Raw genomic sequence first — 22,468 nt, 5'->3', positions numbered from 1 at the left:
TAAAAGGCTTATCCTGGGATTGGGCATCCTAATACCCATACAAGTGAACACCTTGTCTTCTTGATATAGTGTGCTGAACTAGAGGAACAGCAACTAAAAGGGGGTGGGGTGCTGTGATGCCACCAATGCTGACAGCACCTTCCCTTTAAAATCTTTGTCACTGAAGATGTGCAGAAGAAAATAAACTGATTCCATAACTGAGGGAGGACCACTGTGTGCAAGAACTGTTCTCAGACTGCTTCGGGTGCTTGTGGATTGACTCCAAAGAAAATCAGGAGCGAGCTGAGCATGTGGAAAAGCTTTTAAGTCTTGCATCATTACAACAATAGCACCACTAAGGGGAAGCTTTGGGCTGCACCATTCAATTTTAGTACCTGGCCTGTAAAAGCTTGGCACTTTTAGGTAGGTTGGTAGCATTTATGGTATGGGGCCAAATGCTGTTACAAGTGGGACACACAGAAGGGGAGTTACGTTTGTAAATTCTTGATATGTTCCAAGGTACTATTCAGCTAGAATTACCTGCCAGAAAACAGGATGCATTCATTGAAGCTTTATTCTCTTCTAGGAAAAAGTAAGAAGAGGGAAAAGTGCAAAAATCCCCAGCTGTATCCACTGATTGAAACCCAGTTCTGTCCATGTGACAAGTATAATGCCCAGCCTGTGGGGAACTGGTCAGACTGCATTTTACCAGAGGGCAAAGTGGATGTATTGCTGGGAATGAAAGTACAAGGAGACATCAAGGAATGTGGACAAGGCTACCGTTACCAAGCCATGGCTTGCTATGATCAAAATGGCAGACTCGTTGAAACTTCTCGGTGCAACAGTCACGGTATTTAAAAATGTCTTATTTAGTTTGGCTTAATCTCGTTAATCTGGTTAATCTTTTTGTATCACTACTGGAAGAATTTGGGATGATCTGTTTTTTGCAAAACGTGATATTGTTTCATGAAAGTACTCAAAACCAATGCAATGTTATGTTTATAGACTGTTTTACAGCTATAGAATCATAGAGTTGGAAGAGGCCAAACAGGCCACCTAATCCAACCCCCTGCTCAGTGCAGCATCAGCCTAAAGCATCCAGGATAAGTCCAGATGCTGCTTGAGACTGTCAGTGAGGGGGAGCTTACCATCTCCTTAGACAGTTGATTCCACTGGTGAACTACTCTGATTGTGAAATTTTCCCCCCCCTGAAATCTAGCCAATATCATTCTCCACATAGTTTGAACCCATTACTGTGGGTCCTCTGCTGCCAACAGAAACCTTTTGCTGCTTTCTTCTAAGTGACAGCCTTTCAAATATTTAACAACAGCAATCATATCCCCCCTCAAACCCCTCCAGGTTGAACATTCCAAGTCCCTCAGCCTTTCCTCATAGGGCTTGGTCCACAGGATCATTCTTACTGCTCTCCTCTGAACCCTCTTAATTTTGTCCATGTCCTTTTTGAAGTGAGGCCTCCAGAACTGCACACAGTACTCCAGGTGTGGTCTGACCGATGCAGAATACAGTGGGACTATGACATCTTGTGATTTTGTTGTGATGTCTATGTTGATACAGCCCAAGACTGAATGCTGGTCTGTGAACTCATACATAAATGCATTAAAAAAACCCTGTCCCTTATGGCCAAAAGAATCTATATGTAGCTGTTTATGAATGGATTTTTTTAAAATCCCACTGTATTCTACAAACTGAATGAGATTCACTTGTCTTATAATGACTGGGGTAACCGGTGGCAGTGGAGAAAACAGTTTGCTGTCTTCTGCAGATGTCCTCAACTGGTAGGGAAGTACTGGTCACTGGGGAAGGGATATGCAAAATGGCAGTGGTGAGAAGAGCAAGGAAGTTGAAAAAAGGTGTGGAAAAGAAAAATAGCAAAATGGTTAAATAGGTGGAAACTGGAGAAGTAAAGGGACCTGAGATGGAGTTGAGGAACTTGCAACATTCTACAATACTTCTGGGTTGCCTATTACATTTGCATCTCATGAAAATTTTGAAATTTTATTATTGCTGATATTTCTTACCATTACACATTCAGCTGTTACATGTGCAAAATTCATAGTCCTAGAACTTGGGAGAGGCTTATAGCAGTGGTTCTTTACCTTCCTAATGCTGTGACCCTTTAATACAGTTCCTCATGTTGTGGTGACCCCCAATCATAAAATTATGCAAGTGTTCTTTTACAGAAATTAAACTGAAACTGACCAATGGCGTTAAGATCTATTGTTCATGGTTGTATATAGATTGTTTTTTTTTCCAGGGTTCCTCAGTTCAGTTCTGAGCAGGCGTCTGCAGGAGGAGCAGCGACAGTGGTGGCACCCCTCGGCCAAGGTGCTCACCCTGCTGCGACCCATGTGAAAGGGTCATTTGACCCCCAGAGGGGTCCCGACCCCCAGGTTGAAAATCGCTGCCTTATACGCTCTCTGATCTAATGGCCAGATCTATTGGCCAGGCTACTGACCTTGGGCTCAGCCACTATGCTCCTTTCAATTGGTATCCCTGGCCACAGTTCTGAGACATGTTTCAAAATAAATAAAATAAACTTGAGATTGATAATAAATCTAGAAAAATCCGAATTGATTCCTTCTCGTTCTACATTGTATTTGGGAGTATATCTAGATGTGAAGCTGGGTATGGCCTTTCTCTCAGAGGTCAGAAACATGACCCATTTGTCTTGGGTAACAGATTCTGAAAGAATAGGTTTTAATCCACTTAGTCTACCCAAAGGTGTTTGGGCTACATGACCACCACTGCTGTGGTCCCTTTTCCAAGACTGCATATGAGTCCCCTCCAAAATTAGCATTTGAGTGTGTTTGATATGGTATCTGATTTTCCTTGGAGGTGGTTCTCAATACCTAGATATGTCTTGTGCTCCGTATTATAGCAGGGGAATGATTAGAACTTCTGTAGGTAGTTGCCCCTGGGGACTCAGATTCATATATTTGTAGTTTTATGGATGTGTTTCTCTTGGGGTGAGGAGCCCAATGTGACACTCTTTCTACCCATGATTCCTATATCAGATTTTGGAAACAATACTTGCTGGAACTTCATGCTATTGGGTATACTTTGTTCTCTTTTGCTACTTTGCTGGAAAGTAAAAGAGTCCTCATTGTTATGGTCAGCACCATGGCAACAAGCTTATTTAAACAGCCATTGAGGGGCAGCCTCTCAGGCCTTAATCATGGAAGTTTCCAGAATTTAGCATTGGGCAAGGTTTGGAAAATTTCATTGCAATCTATCCATATTCCAGGAGCCTCCAATATGGCAACCGACAGCTTCAGCAGAATGACTGTGGATTTGCTTAACTGGTTCCTGGCAGCCACCCTGCTTAACTATTGGGTACCTGCTCAGCATAAGGTGTACAAATCATCTCAGCATGTTTTTCAAAGGTTTTATTAAGAATTATATTATATTCAAAGTATAAAAGATCAAAAAGGTATAAAAATAAGTACTCAGGTGTGTTGGATTGAGGGTTAACAGGCACATCTAATAATAATAATAATAATAATAATAATAATAATAGTAGTAGTAGTAGTAGTAGTAATAGTAATAATAATAATAATAATAATAATAATAATTAGAAGAAGAAGAAGAAGCAATAAAATATACCCTAATACATATGAATTGAATTAATTTTTTAATATAATTTACAAGGTCCTTGGTCCTTTCCTAGAACAAGCTGGCATGATCCATGATCCAACAGGGCACACTTCCCCCTGGTAGCATCCTGTCTGTTAACCAACCCCTTTTGTAGGCAAGAATTTCATCAGTCTCTCCTCCTTCCATCCCTCCTTATCTCTTTCACCTACAAAACTGGCAAGGGCCAATACTGAGGACTGGTTTCCCCCATCAAGACAAATATCCCTCCATTAAGTACAAGCAAATGCAAAAAAGACCACCCTGGCAGCCTAGTTGGTGTAGTGGTTAGGAGTGCAGACTTCTAATCTGGCATGCCAGGTTCGATTCTGCACTCTCCCACATGCAGCTAGCTGGGTGACCTTGGGTTCACCTCAGCACTGATAAAGCTATTCTGACCGAACAGTGATATCAGGGCTCTCTCAGCCTCACCCACGTCACAGGGTGTCTGTTGTGGGGAGAGGAAAGGAAAGGTGACTGCAAGCCACTTTGAGATTCCTTCGGGTAGAGAAAAGTGGCATATAAGAACCAACTCTTCTTCTTCTTCTTCTTCTTCTTCTTCTTCTTCTTCTTCTTCTTCTTCTATTAAACCTCAGGATTAGAAAGCTTAACAAAATGAGAAAAATTGTAATGGACATGAAATCCCCCAGGTCATTAAACAACAATATATACTTACTGCAGTCCTAGCTTAGTTATCTGACTCTGATGGGAAATGTGAGTTGCTAGTTTTCTTTATTCACAGGAGTCCATTTAGCACACTGGCTTTTAGACACAAAGGAGAAAGTAAATTATTTAAAATGTGTAGGCAAAACAATAACCAATTAAAATTGCATGGCTGTAGAAGTTGACAGTCATATAAACTCAAGGGTAGGTAAGTATAATTTCAGAATACCATTTAAAATTGGTTTATTACCCTTAAAAGGAAGAACAACAAACCAGTATCACTTTCTATCAAGGAGAGGACAGACCTACTTTATGATGATTACTCTCAGTCTGAGTCAACAGCAATTGCACAAATGTTGAGTGTCATTTTAATAAATTTGGCAACAGCCAAACTAGTACACCTGTCATTTCCAGATAGAAGATTAAATAGATGATAGTCATAGGAACAGGCAGGGGATGTTACAAGGAAAGGAATAATTAGAGAGTCTCAGTTTTATTATTATTATTATTATTATTATTATTATTATTATTATTATTATTATTAGATTTATAGCCCGCCACTCCCTTGCGGCTCGTGGCGGGTAACAATATCATTGTTTGCATAGTTTGCATAGGAAAAGAAAATATGGTAACGATTTAGACACCTAGAGCTCACAAGTATGCAGCCTTTGATTCTGTGGGATATTGGAGGTCAGCAATTGGTAAGGCATTAAAAAGAGCCAAAGATGCTAACATCTCTAAATCCTTGTGAAGACCAAACAACCATTGCTCTGTCTTAGCCTCCAACCCCCTGGCTTCCTCCACCTGCCCGTTTGGGCACGAAACTCTTCAGTTGCCACCCACCCTCTAACCAGGCCAGAGAGACACAACTGGTGCCTCCTGCCCCAAGGTCAAGGAGAGATAACACATTCCCACACATCAAAGCATTACTGCTGGAAGTCTTGGTGCAAACTACACTACCCTAAACCAGCTACAGCGATACATCTATGGCAATCAATGATACAGAGTAAAAGCAAAGAGAAAAGAACAAATGGCAAAAGCTGGACTACATGGCCTCAGTTGGCAGTGCTGGCTTCAGCTGGAGAGATAGGAGAGGAATGTGTGGGTTCTTAAAGGCACTGGGGCATGATAGCTGTGTGTGTATGGGGGTGTCAATTAACTGCAAGCTCTGGATAATCAAATGCCGTATAAGAAAGCCTTAACTGTATTTAGCAGCAGTTCCCTTCTACCCTTGCTGTGTTCTCAGTGCGTTACTGCCTGTTAAATTTTTGAATTTGTATCTGAAACAGATACCTCTGGCGCAGGATGAGAACTCAAAAAGGCTCATTGTCATTGCTTTTTTTTTGGGGGGGGGGCGGTTGCGATTGTAATTCAGACTAGCACTGTATAAAAGTGCCACTGAGGATTATAACCACCTTCTCTTGCAACTGTTCTCTTGGTCAGCATTATGCTACAGCCGAGCAAGTTAAACATTTTTATGTAGGTCGTAATGCACTTCTTAATTCATGTCGGTTTATTTTTAAGACCTCAGGCACAGTCAACCAGTCCAGGATGGGTTGTCTGCTGCCTTATTAGTGTGAGATTATTTTCCCCTTTAGCATTAATTAAATGAGATACATTGATTTGTGCTGACTCCACAAAGCTCATTGTGGTTGCAAGGCTTAGGCAAGGGATTAGAGAGGAATATCTGTGCATCAGTGAATGTTTCTACAACAGCTGTTGGGAGTATCCATGTGAAGTGCAGCATTTCTTATTTAATTGCTTGTGTGTCTGATAGTAAACTCTCAGATGCTATAAAAGAGTCCATGTGGTTGCAGACATCGCTTTATTGTTTACTGGTACACTTTTATCATTTTAAAAGTCTTTTTTACATACTTCACCCTGCAGCTACGTGAAAGGATACCAAAGTGGAGGAGAAAGATTTATTAAGCTCTGTTTTGCTTTTCCTATAGCTAGTGTGTTTTCACTGATATGCATGTATTGTTAGCCGCTTTAAGTATTTAGAAAACCGGCAATAGATACATGCATTCATGCACCCATACATGCTAATATAAAACTATGCTCAGTAGTATTAGTAATACTAATAGAGAGTCGCTGTCCTAGGTTTTATAAATTAGGCTTAATTTTAACTCGTTAAATTTGACAACCGTGCTAAATTTTAAAGTTCAGGCAATACTATAAAGACTGCTCTTGGAATCGAAATACAGATGGATTGAATTTAGTGAGTCCCCCTCCAAAGCAGCTGTTTTAGATAGGATTGAGGGAACAGACAGAAAGGGAGGTCACGCCAGGCCCCCCGGCCTTGCTTGCAGATATCTGCTGTCCCCACTAGAACCTAGAGTGGCCTCAGTCGTTAACCAGGCTTTGGTGCTTGAAGAGAAGATACTGTATCTGTGGAGAATACAAAGCCTTTACTCCCATCCCTCAAAGATGGGAGGGGTTGTTGCCACTGACTGACCAGGGGTTGGTTACGTGGCAAAGCCCCCTGATGCTATATGACTGGCTGAGGGGGCCGTTTTGGAAAAGGAATCTTACCTCATCTTATCTCGATGAGCTCATTGCATGAGGATGCTGTGATGGGATGCAGGAAAAGCAACATCACCATGAACCTGGCTAGGCAGTCCATGAGATCGAGTAGGCAACTCCTGTGGATGGCTCAGAACGTGTTGGGGGAGCATGCCAGTGGAGATCCAGGAGTCGCCATCACCTGGCTGTCCAGTGTCCGATTTCATCTGGACTTCTGACCACAGGGAAATATTGAAGTTGAGGAGGGGCCAGCAGCTCAAAGAACTGAGGAGCCAAGTAGCACCCCAGGATGATTAAGATTCAAGTGGGAACAGGAGAGCAGGAGAAGCTGCAGCTGTGAGAGTACTGGTCTCTGGTCTGGGTATGGCACTCAAACGACCAAGGCCCTTAACCATGACTCAGTGATGCCACCCAGCAGCTGATCAAAATCACAACTGAAGAATTTAAATTCCAAACTCTCTTCCCCCTGGCTTAAACATTACACAGACATTCCCAGGAAGGTTAAAGGGAGTCAGTGGTTTAACCTGTATTGAAGAAACCATCATTGGACCTGATGGATACTGCCAGCTACTGCCCCAGGTTATGGATCCTCCTGAAGGCAGACTTGTTATGATCATACCCAAATTCTTTGACAAGTAATACAGAACCATATTTCCTCTTGGCAAACTGGAAAAGCATATCCTGCTATACTAAATACTTGCTTGTGAATACCTGCCTTTAAAACATTGGTATTTCATGGGTGTTAATGAATCACAATGCTCTTCTCAATAATTGAAAATGTTCAGAAGAGCCTTCAGCAGTAGTTTAGTCACAAGAATGTGGTATTTGCTCATTGTGCTCTGGCTGTGCAAGGAAGACTGTGCTGCGACTTTAACTAGTGCCACCATTTTTAATCTCACAGTGAGCCATGACCTGTGAGGTGTCCATTAGCATGAAAAGCTAGGGAAGCCTTTCTTCAGTAAAGAAGAAGACCAAACTGCTGATGCAGAAGATCAATTGCTATGTGCCGCTGAAGCCTTGGAGGCTAATCCTGAAAACAAGATAAAAGACATGCTGTATTCCAATTCATCATTCTATGGGCTCTTGTGACATAGCCGTGAATACAAATACTGTCCGGTAGACTGTAAATACCTTCGAAAGTCAAGGGAAATTCGAGACATTGTGTCCTTCACTGAACTCTGAAAGATCAGTTATATGAAAACTGTACTCCCCCCTCCCGCAAGATGTTAGCCGGCCATGTAATATCTGGGTTCATGATTCTTAGCTGATGTTTCTACAAAAGTAAATTTGTTCATTGTTCCGGTTCTTGTGCAGAAACTATATCCAGATGTTTCCAATTTTTGTAAACATTTCCAGATTATGCAATGAATCTGAGAAGGATTCACTCTCTCCCTCCCCGTTGTGTATTTTAACATCTGTTTTTGACCGGATACCATTATGGATTGTCTATTTAATTTGATTCTGGCTCTGCTTTGGCTTTGAGGAGATGTTTTGTATTATGGTGTCACTTTATCTCATGGGATGGTTGTGTTCTCTGCTGTTGAGTTATGCTTTTATTGTTTTACACTAGTTGGTTTGTTTTAATTTACTGCTTTAATTTACACTACACCCTGCCCCTCCCTTTGGGCCCACAACATCTTAGTGCATTTAATTCTTCAGTACATATGTCTAGTTATCCTTCATTTGGGGCAATCACATCTCTGTATTAACATTACTAATTTTTTCTTGACATTGAGTTTCTGCCTTTGCCTCATCTTTCCTCTATGTAAGGAGCAAGGCTCAATTTCTGTTTGGCTGTGTATTATTAAATGGGAATGCAGAGGGACATGTGATGTAAATGTGTGAGAGATGATGAATGTCTTAGCCAAGGGTTGGGAGGATTGAGGTCAAAGGTGGTAGTTTAGGGGGACTGTCCATTGCAATGAAGATTAAACCATTGTCACAGACCTCCAGTTTCATGAGTCTTAACAAATGGCATTGCAAACACTGAACAGCACAGCTTCTTTATGATTATTTGATTTTAGAGGAATGCAGTGCTCTTTGTTAGAGGCTACTGTTGTCATGGTTCATAGGGAGACTAACATCTTTTTTTAAAGAAGATACGTGGAAAATGTTACATTGGCAAGGGACCGTCTGGTATCTCTACCTGCTAATGAATAATGGAGAAATGCTTGTATAAAAAATATCCTGTAGACTTCAGAATTTAAAAAATTATAGGGAAAGAGTACAGAGCTATGGACATCTGTGGATGAGGCTGATATGGTACTAAGTGTCATGGTAAACCAGGAATTAATTAAAATGATATTTTTTTTAAATGTGACTAATATACCACAAGCCCTAGTGGTATGTTGGGACAGTAACATCTCCTAATACTTTTATTTGGACCAGGTTATAATTCTTTTAAAAAAGTGACTGTAATTCTTGGATGTGTGTGTTTTTCTCTTGTCACCACTGGCAGTCATTTTTCCATCTAGGCTTGCTTCTGTAAGGACTCTTCTGTTCAAGAAAGTAATAACGGTGATATTTCTTGTAGTGCAGAAACATGCCTGAGCAGTTTGTTGCTTTGGAGCTGTGGACAGGTTTTGCTTGTCTTCCTCCTCTCTAGCGAGACAGGTTTCCTGCAAAACAGTATTTTGGTGATTAATGCAACAAAGTTTGACTTTCCCAACAAACAAGCAAAACCAAGGGGAGAAAATTATGCAGAAACACTACCTTGTTGTACTGGGGAAGTAAACAAAACCAATGTAGCTGTATGCAAAAGGGGAAAGAGCAAGGAAAAAGCAGGATCTTGGCATACATAGTAGTAGTAGGCGTCAATCTAGCTAAATTCAGATTGTTTCTATTAGGTGCATAACTGCTTCTTGGATTTCATTTTGCATTAATCGATTCTTCATTCAGTACAGTGACTGTCACTGCAAACTGTCTCCCTTATGATTATCTTCCATATGCCACTAGAAACATAGCAACTATCCTATGTGGTTACAATACTTGTGTTGGTTGCCCAGCAAAGGAGAAAAGAAGGTAGACCAGCATAGTACAGTCTACGAGATATCTGTTTGCTTGGGCCCTGTTCATACACCACCACATTAACACAAGCACAACCAAAACATTTCTGCAGCAGTAATGTTTAAAATATCCTTTACCACATGTGCTACCCAAACATGTACAACTGAAAGGTCAAATGAGCAGCCAGAAATTCTTTGAATGCTTACCACTGGAGATTTCTATGTATATAGAACTGTGAGACCCTGTGAGAAATAGCAGATATTAGTATAAGATTAAAAATAAAGCAATTGTTAATCTCATGAGGAAGTGGCCTAAAGTCCATGCCAATCATAAAAACAGATAAGATATTTATGCTATTCAGGCCTGGGCTACACATGTAGTCAGAAAGAGGTGATAGTAAAGTAGTAGGACGCTGAACTGGTAGAATAAACTACCATTTCAGACTACATGTGAAAGATTTAGGTCCTTTTGGGGGATCCCCTGCCCACTTGGAGCAGTGGCAGTAGAATCTTTTTTTAAATACAAACTTGTACTGAAATGAAATTCTTATAGAAGTAACAAAGGGTTTTTCTAGGAAATACTAGAAGCTCTATGTTTTTACCGTAGAGCATCTGGTAATTCCTGAAGCTATCCTTTGCCACCACTTGTAAGGACTTCTGGTTAGTACATGAGACTGCAGTTTTAAAAGAAGAAATCCTGCAATGCAGTGCCCTTCCAACCTTCAAGCCAGTTTCCAAACAACAATATAGATATTTTTTCAAAATGTTAATGTTAATGTTAATAATTCCCTTGAAGTGGAAAGCTAGAACAGCATGTGAAGGATTAGTCTATAATATTTCTCACTAATGGACAATTTAATATGGAGGAGCACTAAAACGAAGACTTTTTTTCTACTGCAGTCTTAGATGGTACAGCCCATTTTGTAACTTTAGATTTCTGCCATCTAGATGCTACAAGGTTAAACCAGGCAAGAGGGGAATTAGCAGCAAAGCTCCTACTGTGGGTCCCAAGAGAAACTAAGGGTAGCTTATCTTTGTGGGCTGAGATGCTTCCTGAAATTTTTCATCTCTGTAAATCTCATAGGAAGAAAAAGCAAGTGATTAATATCCCTGAATACCATTAAATCCTCCTGGCAACGAAGAAAAGTAAACTAGATCATGCATTAATAATTTCTGTACAACTTCATTTTCACCTATTTAGAACACTTAAAACGACATCATATCTAAATAAACAGTGTGTACCTTAATATGTTCCTTTTCCAAGTTTTTTTCTCCCTCTGGCACATGTGCCTCTACCTTACTTTATTATTATATGTATCTGTCCGTCCGTCCGTCCCTCCCTCCCTCCCTCCCTCCCTCCCTCCCTCCCTCCATCCATCCATCCATCCATCCATCCATCCATCCATCCATCCATCCATTTACAGGACAAATGAACGTGCAGTGTTTCTTTAGGCAAAATTATTTGGAATCTTTAAAACATGAAACCATGTTACTCACTCTGCCTGTCCATCTTTCTTCCATTTAAGATTGTGCCTCAGATATACCAGAAAAAGGGGATATCTGCAATAGCTGGAAATACTTGGAATGACTTCTGTATTAATAGGAATAACCCATAAGTTTGAGGGATTTCAAGGTGACTGCTTTGCCTCTCAGAACCACTGAAGAGTCCTTGAGAAAAGTAATTTGACTCAGAGTCGTCCCCCCACAGCCTTGAATATAATTATTTTGGTGACCAAGGGCCTGTCCCTTTGAGGGAAACTAGTCTTTGGTGAATTTGGCCTTCTCACTAGTACAAGGATACTAGGGAAAATTGAGTTCAGATGTTCAACCTGCCCTTAGGTTCCAGGCTCAAGGGGAAAGAAAGAAAACACACAAATGCAGACCACAAGTCTATGTTCTGTTTCCAGCTATTTGTTGGATCTGTAGAGCAGCGGTCCCCAACCCCCGGACCGGAGACCGGGACCGGTCTGCTGATCAGTCAGTACCAGGTCGCAGCTCCGCCTCATCCTCCTCTCCGGCTGCTGCCTCGGGGGATGCCCTGCCACTCTGCTGCCGGCTCACCTTTGATGCTGTCCAGCGGTCGCCATGACTCCCCCTCGGCATGGCACTGCGCAGCTGCTGCTGGCAGCACCCCCAGCGGGTGGCGGGAAGTTAGGGGCACCAGTGGGAAAGCAAGTGGAGCAGGGGCTCAGGTGGCAGCGGCGACGTCCCTTGGCAAAAGACTACCCTCCCAGGCCTCAGTAAAATTGTCAAGCATTGACTGGTCCCCGGTGATAAAAAGGTTGGGGACCACTGCTGTAGAGGATATTGTGGGGAATTTTCCATCACTGATACCTTGCCACAATAGTAGGAACTATTTTTACCTTCAGGTGGTTTCTTCCACATCCCCCTTCCCTAGTAGCTGTCTACATACAGACAAGCCATTTTGCTAATATTGGGAATGATTGACAGTGAAATTTTTTTTTGGGGGGGGGAATGTAAATAAACAGAATATAAGCATACGAAAATATGGGTAGAAATAAACCTACTCTAATTTTATATGTCTTCTCATAATTAAAAATACAGAGAACTATGGTTCTGATGGTTCTGTCTTGGGCAGATGGGCTTTTTTAAAGGAGGAGATCTCTTCTTTGCATTTTGGAATAGATGCATGTGCTCATTTTGCCCTATTAGAATCATTCATTTCATATAAAACTGGAGTGGGTGACCTGCAGAGCCATTTCCTGCAGCGAGGTATTCCGTTTCTAAAATATCCTGTTGACAGGTTCTTAGTTAACATTAGTTAATGACTCTTTTGAGTGCTCAGCATGGCCCAGAAAGGCTGCATCATTGTCAGATTCAGGGAAGGCTGGCTGAGCTCTAAGATGTACTGCTGGCCTGTCCCTCCCCATCTTTGTTGCATGGCCCATGATACGGTAGGCTTTGCCCTGCATAGCAGCATGTAATTGTCCATCAGTGTCTATATGCCAACTGCTATTTCCATAGTTGTTATCTGAGATTTCACTAGTTTTCTGTCTCTTCCTTGTCACTGAGTCACATAAGACATAGTTACTGTATGGGCATTACTGGCAAGTGTCAACATATCTGGCCTTAAGTGTGTGAGCAACATAGTTTATAAAGTATAACTGTTCAATATTATATATAACCAAGCGTATATATAGGTTCTTGGTATATAAAAAAAGAATTGTTCTAAGAACTGTGGCAGAATGGGTCAGTGCAGAATGACACCTTCATTCACTGCAATGATAATTATAAGCATCTCTTGCTTTTACTGCATTTTCTTACACCTCGTAACCCCCTTTCTGGACTGTTTATAGCAGGGGTAGTTAACCTGTGGTCCTCCAGATGTTCATGGACTACAATTCCCATGAGCTGGCAGGGGCTTATGGGAATTGTAGTCCTTTGAACATCAGGAGGACCACAGGTTGACTACCCCTGGTTTATATACACCTTGCCTTAGATAATTTTCTCTCTTAACTCTGTGTACCTTACAGAGTTTGATTGCACTATTTTATTATCCTGTAATCTGCCTTGAGTTTCAGCAAGGAAGATGGACTATAAAATGAATACCTAAAACAAAACAAAACTGTTTAACCTAGTAGCATCACTGTCACTTTAAGTCCTGTTGGGCAAACAACACATCCACATTTCCTCCAGTCCTTTACTCTGTACAATGGAGGACAGATGTCTGTTAATCTGCAGATCGCTGATGTGGCATATCATGCTCCCTTTTTAGTCACAAGAGCACACAACGCGTTAAGTTCATTGGTTTCAAGAGGATCAAGCACATTTGACCTGACTAGCCCATGAACATATGTTATAAGCATCGCCAATGTCCTTTGATTCAGCTGGGGAGAGATGCGGTAGTCTCCTAATTCGCAAGGCATTTTATTTTAATGCGTCTCGTGCAGTATGAGAGTGATACAAGAACAGACAGGGCAATGTCAGTTGCCTTCTTGCTGTCACTAGGTCAGAACTGTAGGTACTTGATGATTGTGACTCTTTAATAAGTCACCCACAGCAGATGCTCAGAGGTAGCTTTGTTACGGTCTTGGTTGTGAATGTCTAAATTCTCCAGCTGAATTTCAACTAACTCCAAACGACACGAAAAATTGCTGTATTAACACACTCCTGCCGAGCCAGATTTTGGCCTCTGTAAACAAAACGGTGACGCTATTGGGGAGGAAGAACACCCTATAGAGAAACCTATTGATGAGGCTTCCCCCTTTTTTGTTTGTCTTCTCCCAGGGTACATAGAGGAAGCCTGCATCATACCGTGCCCTTCCGATTGCAAGCTCAGTGAGTGGTCCAACTGGTCACGTTGCACGAAGTCCTGTGGCAGCGGGGTCAAAGTTAGGTCTAAGTGGCTCCGAGAGAAGCCCTACAATGGTGGAAGGCCGTGCCCCAAACTGGATCACGTCAGTCAGGTAATTAATGTTCTGTTATCTGCACTATGTTTATTTTTTTAAAAAAGAATAAGAGAATTTCCCTTTAAAAATATCTCACTTGTTTCACAAGCTTCTGAACGTAGAGTATCCCATGGCTGGAGGGGCAGACAGTTTTTATGAGTCCAGGCAGTCTCATACTTCGATGACTCTATACATAAAGGATGGTATCTTGTCTTGTGCTGGTGGAAGTTCCTCAAGCCTAAAGAGCCTTCTGCCACCTTCCGTGGCTCTTCCGTGGCTCCTTCGGCTAGAGGAAGACTTCAGACTTTGCTTAGTGGAGTGGGGGGGGGGGGGATATATGCCAGTAGGTACACTCTGATGCCATTTGGATGTTTACCCATTTCTTTTCCTTTATAGCTTTGACTGGTCTGTTGGTCTTTGATAGAAATTTGCTTATACATTTTTTAACCAAACAAATATTTTGGGATGGATGTGATCTTCACAATATATGAAAACTACAGACAAACACAAGGGATCTTCCATGTGGGGATGAAACTTCCACCAGATAGTGAAATAGGTCTTGATTTGCAGTGCTGTCCCTTTTTAGAAACGATTTGACAGAAGAAAGCTGTCTTTGTGATGCTTCTCGTTGACTTAGGTCTGCTTTGAATGTTTCTAATCTGCTTTTCCCTCCTAAAATAAGGCCCTGTTTCCAGCTACCAATCCTCTCTAGCATGGGAGGGAAGAAAATAGGAAAGGGTGTCTGAGTGTATTTTAGTGTATGTCGGTAGCTGAATGCTGGTTATTTGCAATTGAATAAGATGTTCACTTGCTAAATGCCATCATGTCAACATTGCACAGGCACAGAAGGAAATGGTTGACTGATTTGATTTTCCATGTAAGAGGATGCAATTAGTTCTAGCTTAGTACATAATAAGTGTTAAACTCAAGCTAATAAACTAAGTTTGTAATCCAATTTAATACCCAACACAAGTGAGCATGAAAGGGGTAAATTTAGCAGGGAAGGCATTCAGGCGGGTAGAAAAATAATTTTAATAGGAGCTGAAACCAACGCTGCTGCTTTCAGAATAGTTCACAATTCACAATATACCACCACACCAGGAAGGTTAATGTTTGTATTCCAAAGACAGCATTTATTGTCTATGACTGTGCTGCCCTCCAGTGGTGGCTACAGTCATGTTCATTACAGTTTTGAATTCACATTTTTATCAGAAGGAATCCCCCAGAGCACTATTTCTGTCTCTCACTGTCTGAATATTAAGTGTCATATATTTTCTATATAGTCATTCTTGGTCATCCTAATATTTGGACTAGTGTTTTTTTTTCTTAACACACTCTAAATGTGTTTGATTACATAAAGCAATTTATTTATAATACTCTTTTCAACCCAACATGAATTCTCAAAGGGAACAACATTAAAAATCTAAGAACAATTTAGACTAAATTAGGAGCATTATCTTAGCTGCAATAGCTCCCTACCTGCTGTTGTGAGGAGGCTTGGGTCAGGATTTTACAAAGGCCAGATTCTAGGATTATGAATTAGCCGTTTCTTGCTTGTGGCAAAGGAAAATGGAAGATGAAATGAAGAGGGACTGCATAGAAGAGACTCAGAAGTCTTAGAAGTATCTTGCACCCTCTGTGTTCCATCTGGGCTCACATCTTGTAGACTGAGGACTTTGGAGAGTTGCTGTAGCCATTCCTGGTCTGCCTGACCAAGGAGGATATTGAATCTTTTATACTAGTTGTCTCTAATCTGTGTCCAATTTCTTCCCAAACTCAAAAATCATGTAATAGAATAAATTCAGTTCTTGTTTTATCCTGCAAAGTCCTGTATATATGTAAACTTTTTTCTCCCCTGAAAATAAGGGTTTAGAATTTCCACAAAACAACAAGCTATTGACTTTTAAATATGTTGAAGAACTAGTGTATTGCATGGTAAGAGCTATCTTTCTGCTGTATTCTTTTGAAAGAACAATGAAAAAATATTTCTTAAAACATGTAAAAATTATTGATCCTATTCTATCCAAAATCAGATGGATTTATATCTGGTTTTGTAGAAATTGTATTCCTTGGTTTCTAAACAATTGCTCCTCTCAAGAGGTACAAGAGGAGAATTTGAATTTAATCTTGTGCTGCTGACAAAATCCAGCAAGTCTGTACTGTTACTTTTTCCATCAGGTAGCAGCAAGTTTTCTTGCTGTGTGAAACAGAGGAAGACACAAAAATAGGTCATTGCATTTTGCAAGGACCTCTTTCCTTTGGAGCCTGTTTAATGCTGTGAAGCAGCACAGAGTGCATGCCTGCTTTTGAGTGTCTGTCTTACATCCTAACTGTTGTTTTTATTTACCTTTGCTCATTCCTTTGGGTTCATGGTCAACACCTGCCACAGGCCCAGGTAAGAGTCTGTGAAACAGATGCACAGCATTCGAGCATGCTTCCAGTTAAAGCTCCCTACTGTGGGAATTGTCTGCCTGTTTATGTAACTTTTCTTTGAGAGTATACATGTGCCACTTGCAATTCTGTCGCAAAGAATATTCTGTTGTGCCAGCACTGAGAGAGAGGGAAAGAACGAGTACATGCCACACAGAGCAGGGATCAAAACTGGCTCACTGGTCTATTACTAACAAAGTTTGATAGATGGGAAAGATTCAGAACTATCTTTTGATGGGAAGAAGTCTCTCGGTCATTCCCAGTCACTTTAAGTCTGTAAAACCCTGGTAGGCTCTTAGGCATCCACCCCGTCCCCTTTGAAATGCACAACTGCCCTGTTCCATCCGTGACTCTCTGTGTGTGAAAGAATCAGTTTCGGAAATATTGCACCTCAGTTCCCTTTTGGACAACTATGAAGGACACCACCTCCTGCAATCAGAATTTCTAGGAAAAATTATCACCTAGCAGACTAATTAAGTATGCATCACAACCCTTTTTGCTTGTTATTTTTGGGGCCATCCAGCCACTTGTGCCAGGAGCACATGCATGTAACCCCAGTATTTCATGTAGTGTACTCTCTTTTGGATAATCCCAAAACAAACAGTTGGAAAAGGTTAAAAATTTTGACTTGGGAAATATAAGGAGATCAGGTGAGAAGATTTATTAGGAAGATACATAGCAGTGGACTAAACTGAAGCAATATCCAATCTTGTGTTATATTGCCCTCCATGCAACAATCTAATGCTATGGCATGATGTCAGAAGAGGAGGCATCCAGTTAAGGATGCAGTGACAGGGAAGCTTAGTGTCAAACCTCTCTGTAAGCTGAATACCAGCTTAATTCATATATTCACCTCTTCCTGTAGAGCAGTAGGGCTGCCAGGGGGTGGTGGAGAAATTCTTGGAGATTTGGAGGGGGAGTCTAGGAAAGAAGGGGAGGGACATCCACTGGGCATAAGGCCATAGATTGCTCCTTCTGAAGCTGCCATTTTCTCCAGGGAGGTCTGATCTCTTGTCTAGAAGATTGCCAGGTCCCATCTGGAGGTTGGCAACCCATTGTGGGGGGGGCGGCTTTTGCAGCTCAGCTGTGTATCTGTCAATCCCATCATGAATCTCCAGAGTCACTTGTGGTTACATCATATATCCTTTAGGCCAGATGAGATGCAAAAGTGAGAGAGGAGGCTGGAATATGGCTGGTGCTATGAGATACGAGGGGCTGGTGTGATGATATGGAAATCAGGCATTTTTCATGAACAGAAATTGGGCGATTGCCCTGGAATGCTTCTTATCTATGGTCTTTTGCAGTGGCTCCCCAGAAAGGCATTCTAAAGATTAGCCACCATTTGTTTGATGTGGCAACCTTTTGAGTCTGATAGAAGAATGAACAAATATGGGGATGGCTTTTTTATGCTTTTGCTTAACAGTACTGGTAGAAAAATGCATGTCTCCTACCTTCTATCTCAATGAGTTTCTTCATAAAGTTACGAATTCTAAGTAATTTTACCATAAGTAATTGGTGTTGCTAGCTACAAATGACGGTATGTACGTTTATCACTTCAGCTCATCTTCTGTGTGTACATTCCAGGTATATGAGGCTGTCCCATGCCACAGTGACTGCAGCCAGTATGTAGGGGTCACAGACCCATGGAGTGTGTGCAAAGTGACTAATGTGGACTTAAAGGAGAATTGTGGAGAGGGTGTGCAGACCAGGAAAGTGAGGTGAGCTCAGTTTGAAAGCTGAGGGAAACACTCCTGTACTTTATAACGAGGTATCATACTTTTGGAATGATAATTGGAGAAATATACCCAAAAATCTGTCTACCCATTTTTGAACCAGTAGTTCGTCCTGTAAGAATTCTTTTGGAGGGTTGAAGCTGTTCTTAGATTTCCAGCATTTGTGGGCTTAGCATTCTGTAAATCTTGATATTTATTTATTTCGATTTTTATACCGCCCTTCCCTACGGCTCTAGGTGGTTTACATAAAACATATAGAACATTTACATAGAACAATAACAATATAACAGATATCGATATAACAATAACATATCAGCTAACAAACAACTTTGACAAGCCCTTGGTAGGTTTGACCTCCCAGTGGCGGGGGGGGGGGGTCACCTGTAGATGTTTTGAGTCAGTCGGCCTCAAGCAAATGCCTGGTGGAAGAGCTCCCTTTTTTTGCGTGTGTGCATGTATTGACCAATTTGTGATATTCACCTGTACTTCAGTCTCATCTGTAAAACATGAAGTCAGCTGCAGCAAAGGTGTCCATCACTCTGAATTAAAAAAATAATTAATATGCATTTTTAAAAGAACTTACAGTTTTTGTGGGTTCTAGGTGATCCATAAATATAATAGCCCTTCCTTACTCTTTCCCACCATCTCTTCCTGAACTGCATACCCTTTGCTATTCCCACATCTCTGCTGATGGAGAGTTTGACACTTTAACTCAAGATAAGGAATCAGATCGATTCAAGTGTGCTGCTTGATATACGCAGAAAGGATCTGACTAAAACTGTCCTGTGATTGGAACCTGTTTTGTCTTTGCGTTAGTTCAAAATGGGGCAGGTGTTTCCCAACCTATGTATTAAGTACACTGTTCTCAGTTGGTTCCGTTTGGTGTGTGTGGAACTCTGGTGAACTTCTCTTCCTGCTTTATGCACAGCTGCACAGACCTGCAGCCTGGCTTTGGGATCTGGTGTTTCCCATAATGACAGGAGAACCAATTACGACCACGATGACAGGGGGCTCAATTGCAGCAGCCCTAATGAGGACCCCATTGTCAGAATCATTCACACCGAAGTGCCAAATGTTCATTTTAACCTGTCATAGGTATACTGTTCAGCTGCCAAAGTTTCAGGGAATTGTGTTTGAAAACAGAGTCACATGTGAATAATTTCAAAGATGTATTCGATTTTAGCTTCAAGTTGTCACCAAGGTGAAGTTAAATGAAATTCATTGTAATAGCAGTTTCTTTCCCCACTATTAATTTGTCCTCACCATGGCCCCATTGCACTGGTTTGGAAAAAAAAGGAGTATGGTTTTACATGGCAACCAATGAAGAAAATGGATTTTAGTTTTGCTGTCAAAATTACAGAAAAGAATCATTTATTCCAGCGGCTTGAATTGCAGCCCTTTGGGAACAAAACACAGAATGCCCTTTTCAACCAGCATAAATGTCATTGTAAAGATAATTCCTTTACCAAGTAAGTTTGTGCCAGGAGAATATCCCAGCAGGCCGTGTTCACAGAAAGGACAATCTCATTTCAATCTCACTTCAAAAATCTGAGGTGTGTGATCAGCGGTAATAGACAAGCAGAATTTGCGGATACTGACATTGTAATCCGCCCTGAGTCTTTTTGACAGAAGGGTGGAATAAAAATCAAAACATGAAATAAAATAATAAATATTGTAGTGAGGATACAGGGCTTTTGAGGCAGAAAAAAATAAATCTACTCAACAGATGGAGAATAATATTCAGCCACAGTTCAGATACCTGGTTAAAAACGCAAGACCTGGATTCTTTTGTTTTTGTCTGCACTGAAATTTAGAAGCAGGAACTTCAACCACTGATATACTGTTAATGCCAGTATTGATAATAACTAAGGAATAAGCAAGAAGGTACATAGTCTTTGATTCTAAATATGGCATTAAAGCCTGTTTCCATTGCAAGGACTTAATTTGATGAACAGTTACAGGGGGCTAGAAGGGTCAGAATACCATTTTAAGATGAGTGATACCCTTTGAAATCAATGGAAGTCAATGAGCTTTTAAGGGTGTAACTTTGTTTAGGATGGCATTTTCAGTATAATGCCTAAGAAAGTGGACAGAAAAAAAGAGTCAGCTTGGTAGCTGAGAAGATAAGAAAGGTGCTAGAGGACTTAATATAGGGCTTCACATTACATTCCTTAAAACAGTGGTCCCCAACCTTCCTGAGGTTGGGGACCGGCAGGGCATTGGGGCGCGGCCCGTGGCCTGCGCGGGCCATGCCCACGCATCGCCCGCGCCCACACATCGGGCCGCACCCGCAGGCCGCGCCCGCGCATCGGGCCGCGCCCACGCAACGGGCCGCACCCACGCAACGGGCCGCGCCCACACAACGGGCCGCGCCCACGCATCGGGCCGCGCCCATGCATCGGCCCGCACCCGCGGGCCGCGCCCACACATCGGGCTGCGCATGCGGGCGCGGCCGGCCCTGATTCCCTCTCCCCGCCCTCCCGCAGTAAGAAGCTTCCCGGGCCGCAAGCTTGCGGCCTGGGAAGTTTTTTACTTGGGGGGAGGGGGGGCGGGGAGAGGGAGCCGCGGCCCGGCGCCATGGCCTTTGCGGCCCAACACCGGGCCACGGCACCCAGGTTGGGGACCACTGCCTTAAAAAACTCTTCCAAACCTCTTGGGTTTGGGGGACTTTGCAGTGTACGAAAGTGATTGAGCCAAAACACATTGTCTTGACGGAATAAGAGTTGCCCATTTTGTGTTATTTTGGAAACTAAATGAAAAGGGCTAGCTGTGGGAAGACAAAGGAAAGTAGTGCTCTTTCTCAAGAATTTGGTTTACCTATGTAGAGAAAAGACTATATAATGTAACAGAAGATAAATGTCAATGAAAGCTGGGTCCAGAATAAGTGGGGGAGAACCGAGGGAAATATTCCTGCTCAAGTCATTGTTAATAGTACTTCAGCCTGATCCACAGATTATCATGGGCTGCAGCAGATTGCGCACAGCTCATACAAGGATTATTGCATGCTCATCCCTAAACAGAGTGGATGGGGGGAAAGTATCAAATGAGATGGGTGAATAAATGGACTTGTGAATTTATTTAAAAGACAGTATCCTTGAAACACATGGGGAAACAGATTCTGTTTCTACATTAATTTAGTAAAATATTGATTTTGCCTTTTCAAATTCTAGAGTCATTCTGCAGATCAATTACTTGCATTCTTATGCACAAGAAGTATGAATATGTGCAACTGCATTTGCTCCCATTCTTTCACTTGTCCTTTTAGCTCTTCTGCCCCTTTCTCCCTTCCATTTTCTCCTCATTGTCAGACCTTACTTTGTTAAAGGTAAAGGTATCCCCTGTGCAAGCACCGAGTCATGTCTGTCCCTCGGGGTGACGCCCTCTAGCATTTTCATGGTAGACTCAATACGGGGTGGTTTGCCAGTGCCTTCCCCAGTCATTACCGTTTACCCCCCAGCAAGCTGGGTACTCATTTTACTGACCTCGGAAGGATGGAAGGCTGAGTCAACTTTGAGCCGGCTGCTGGGATTGAACTCCCAGCCTCTTGGGCAGAGCTTTCAGACTGCATGTCTGCTGCCTTACCACTCTGCGACACAAAAGGCTCTTAGATTGTTAGGGACCTGTCTTTTTGTTCATGCCACAAAGTGCTGTATATATTGATTTCGCTGTATAAATTGTGGACAACAAACATGATTATTTATGATCAGGGTCTTCAATATCTTTCTGTACGCACCATAAAAATATACCGCCTGGATATTGAGGCATGACCTTGTTTTTCCAGGTGCATGCAAAATACCGTGGATGGACCTTCGGACACTGTTGAAGACTACCTGTGTGACCAGGAAGAGATGCCTCTTGGTGCTCGAAGGTGTACATTGCCATGCCCAGAGGACTGTGTCATGTCTGAATGGGGCCCATGGTCTAGGTGTGCCTTGGTAAGACATTTGCTTTAAAGAATTTCTTGGCTTTAATTTAGGGAAATAAGAATAGCCTCATGCAATCATAGTTTCTCATCCGATCTTGTTTCTCCAGCAGCATGGTGGAGATATTCACTCTCTTTTCTTTGTGCTCA

General features: G+C 41.9%; 1 protein-coding gene across 7 annotated transcripts in view; it reads left to right on the top strand.

The window, feature by feature from the left end:
- The window catches only part of THSD7A (thrombospondin type 1 domain containing 7A), a 272,715-nt gene that overhangs the window by 220,384 nt on the left and 29,863 nt on the right, over positions 1-22,468 (top strand). For all 7 annotated transcript variants that reach the window (XM_077302601.1, XM_077302599.1, XM_077302603.1 and 4 more), the window contains 4 exons: positions 566-829; positions 14,073-14,251; positions 18,248-18,381; positions 22,178-22,331. In XM_077302601.1, the coding sequence (XP_077158716.1) occupies positions 566-829; positions 14,073-14,251; positions 18,248-18,381; positions 22,178-22,331 (731 nt within the window). The remainder of the gene's footprint in view (positions 1-565; positions 830-14,072; positions 14,252-18,247; positions 18,382-22,177; positions 22,332-22,468) is intronic.

The sequence above is a fragment of the Paroedura picta genome, chromosome 11, assembly GCF_049243985.1.
Source record: "Paroedura picta isolate Pp20150507F chromosome 11, Ppicta_v3.0, whole genome shotgun sequence".
NCBI lineage: Eukaryota > Metazoa > Chordata > Lepidosauria > Squamata > Gekkonidae > Paroedura > Paroedura picta.
The sequence above is the reverse complement of the archived record's forward strand: the minus strand, read 5'-3'. Positions and strand labels throughout refer to the sequence as shown.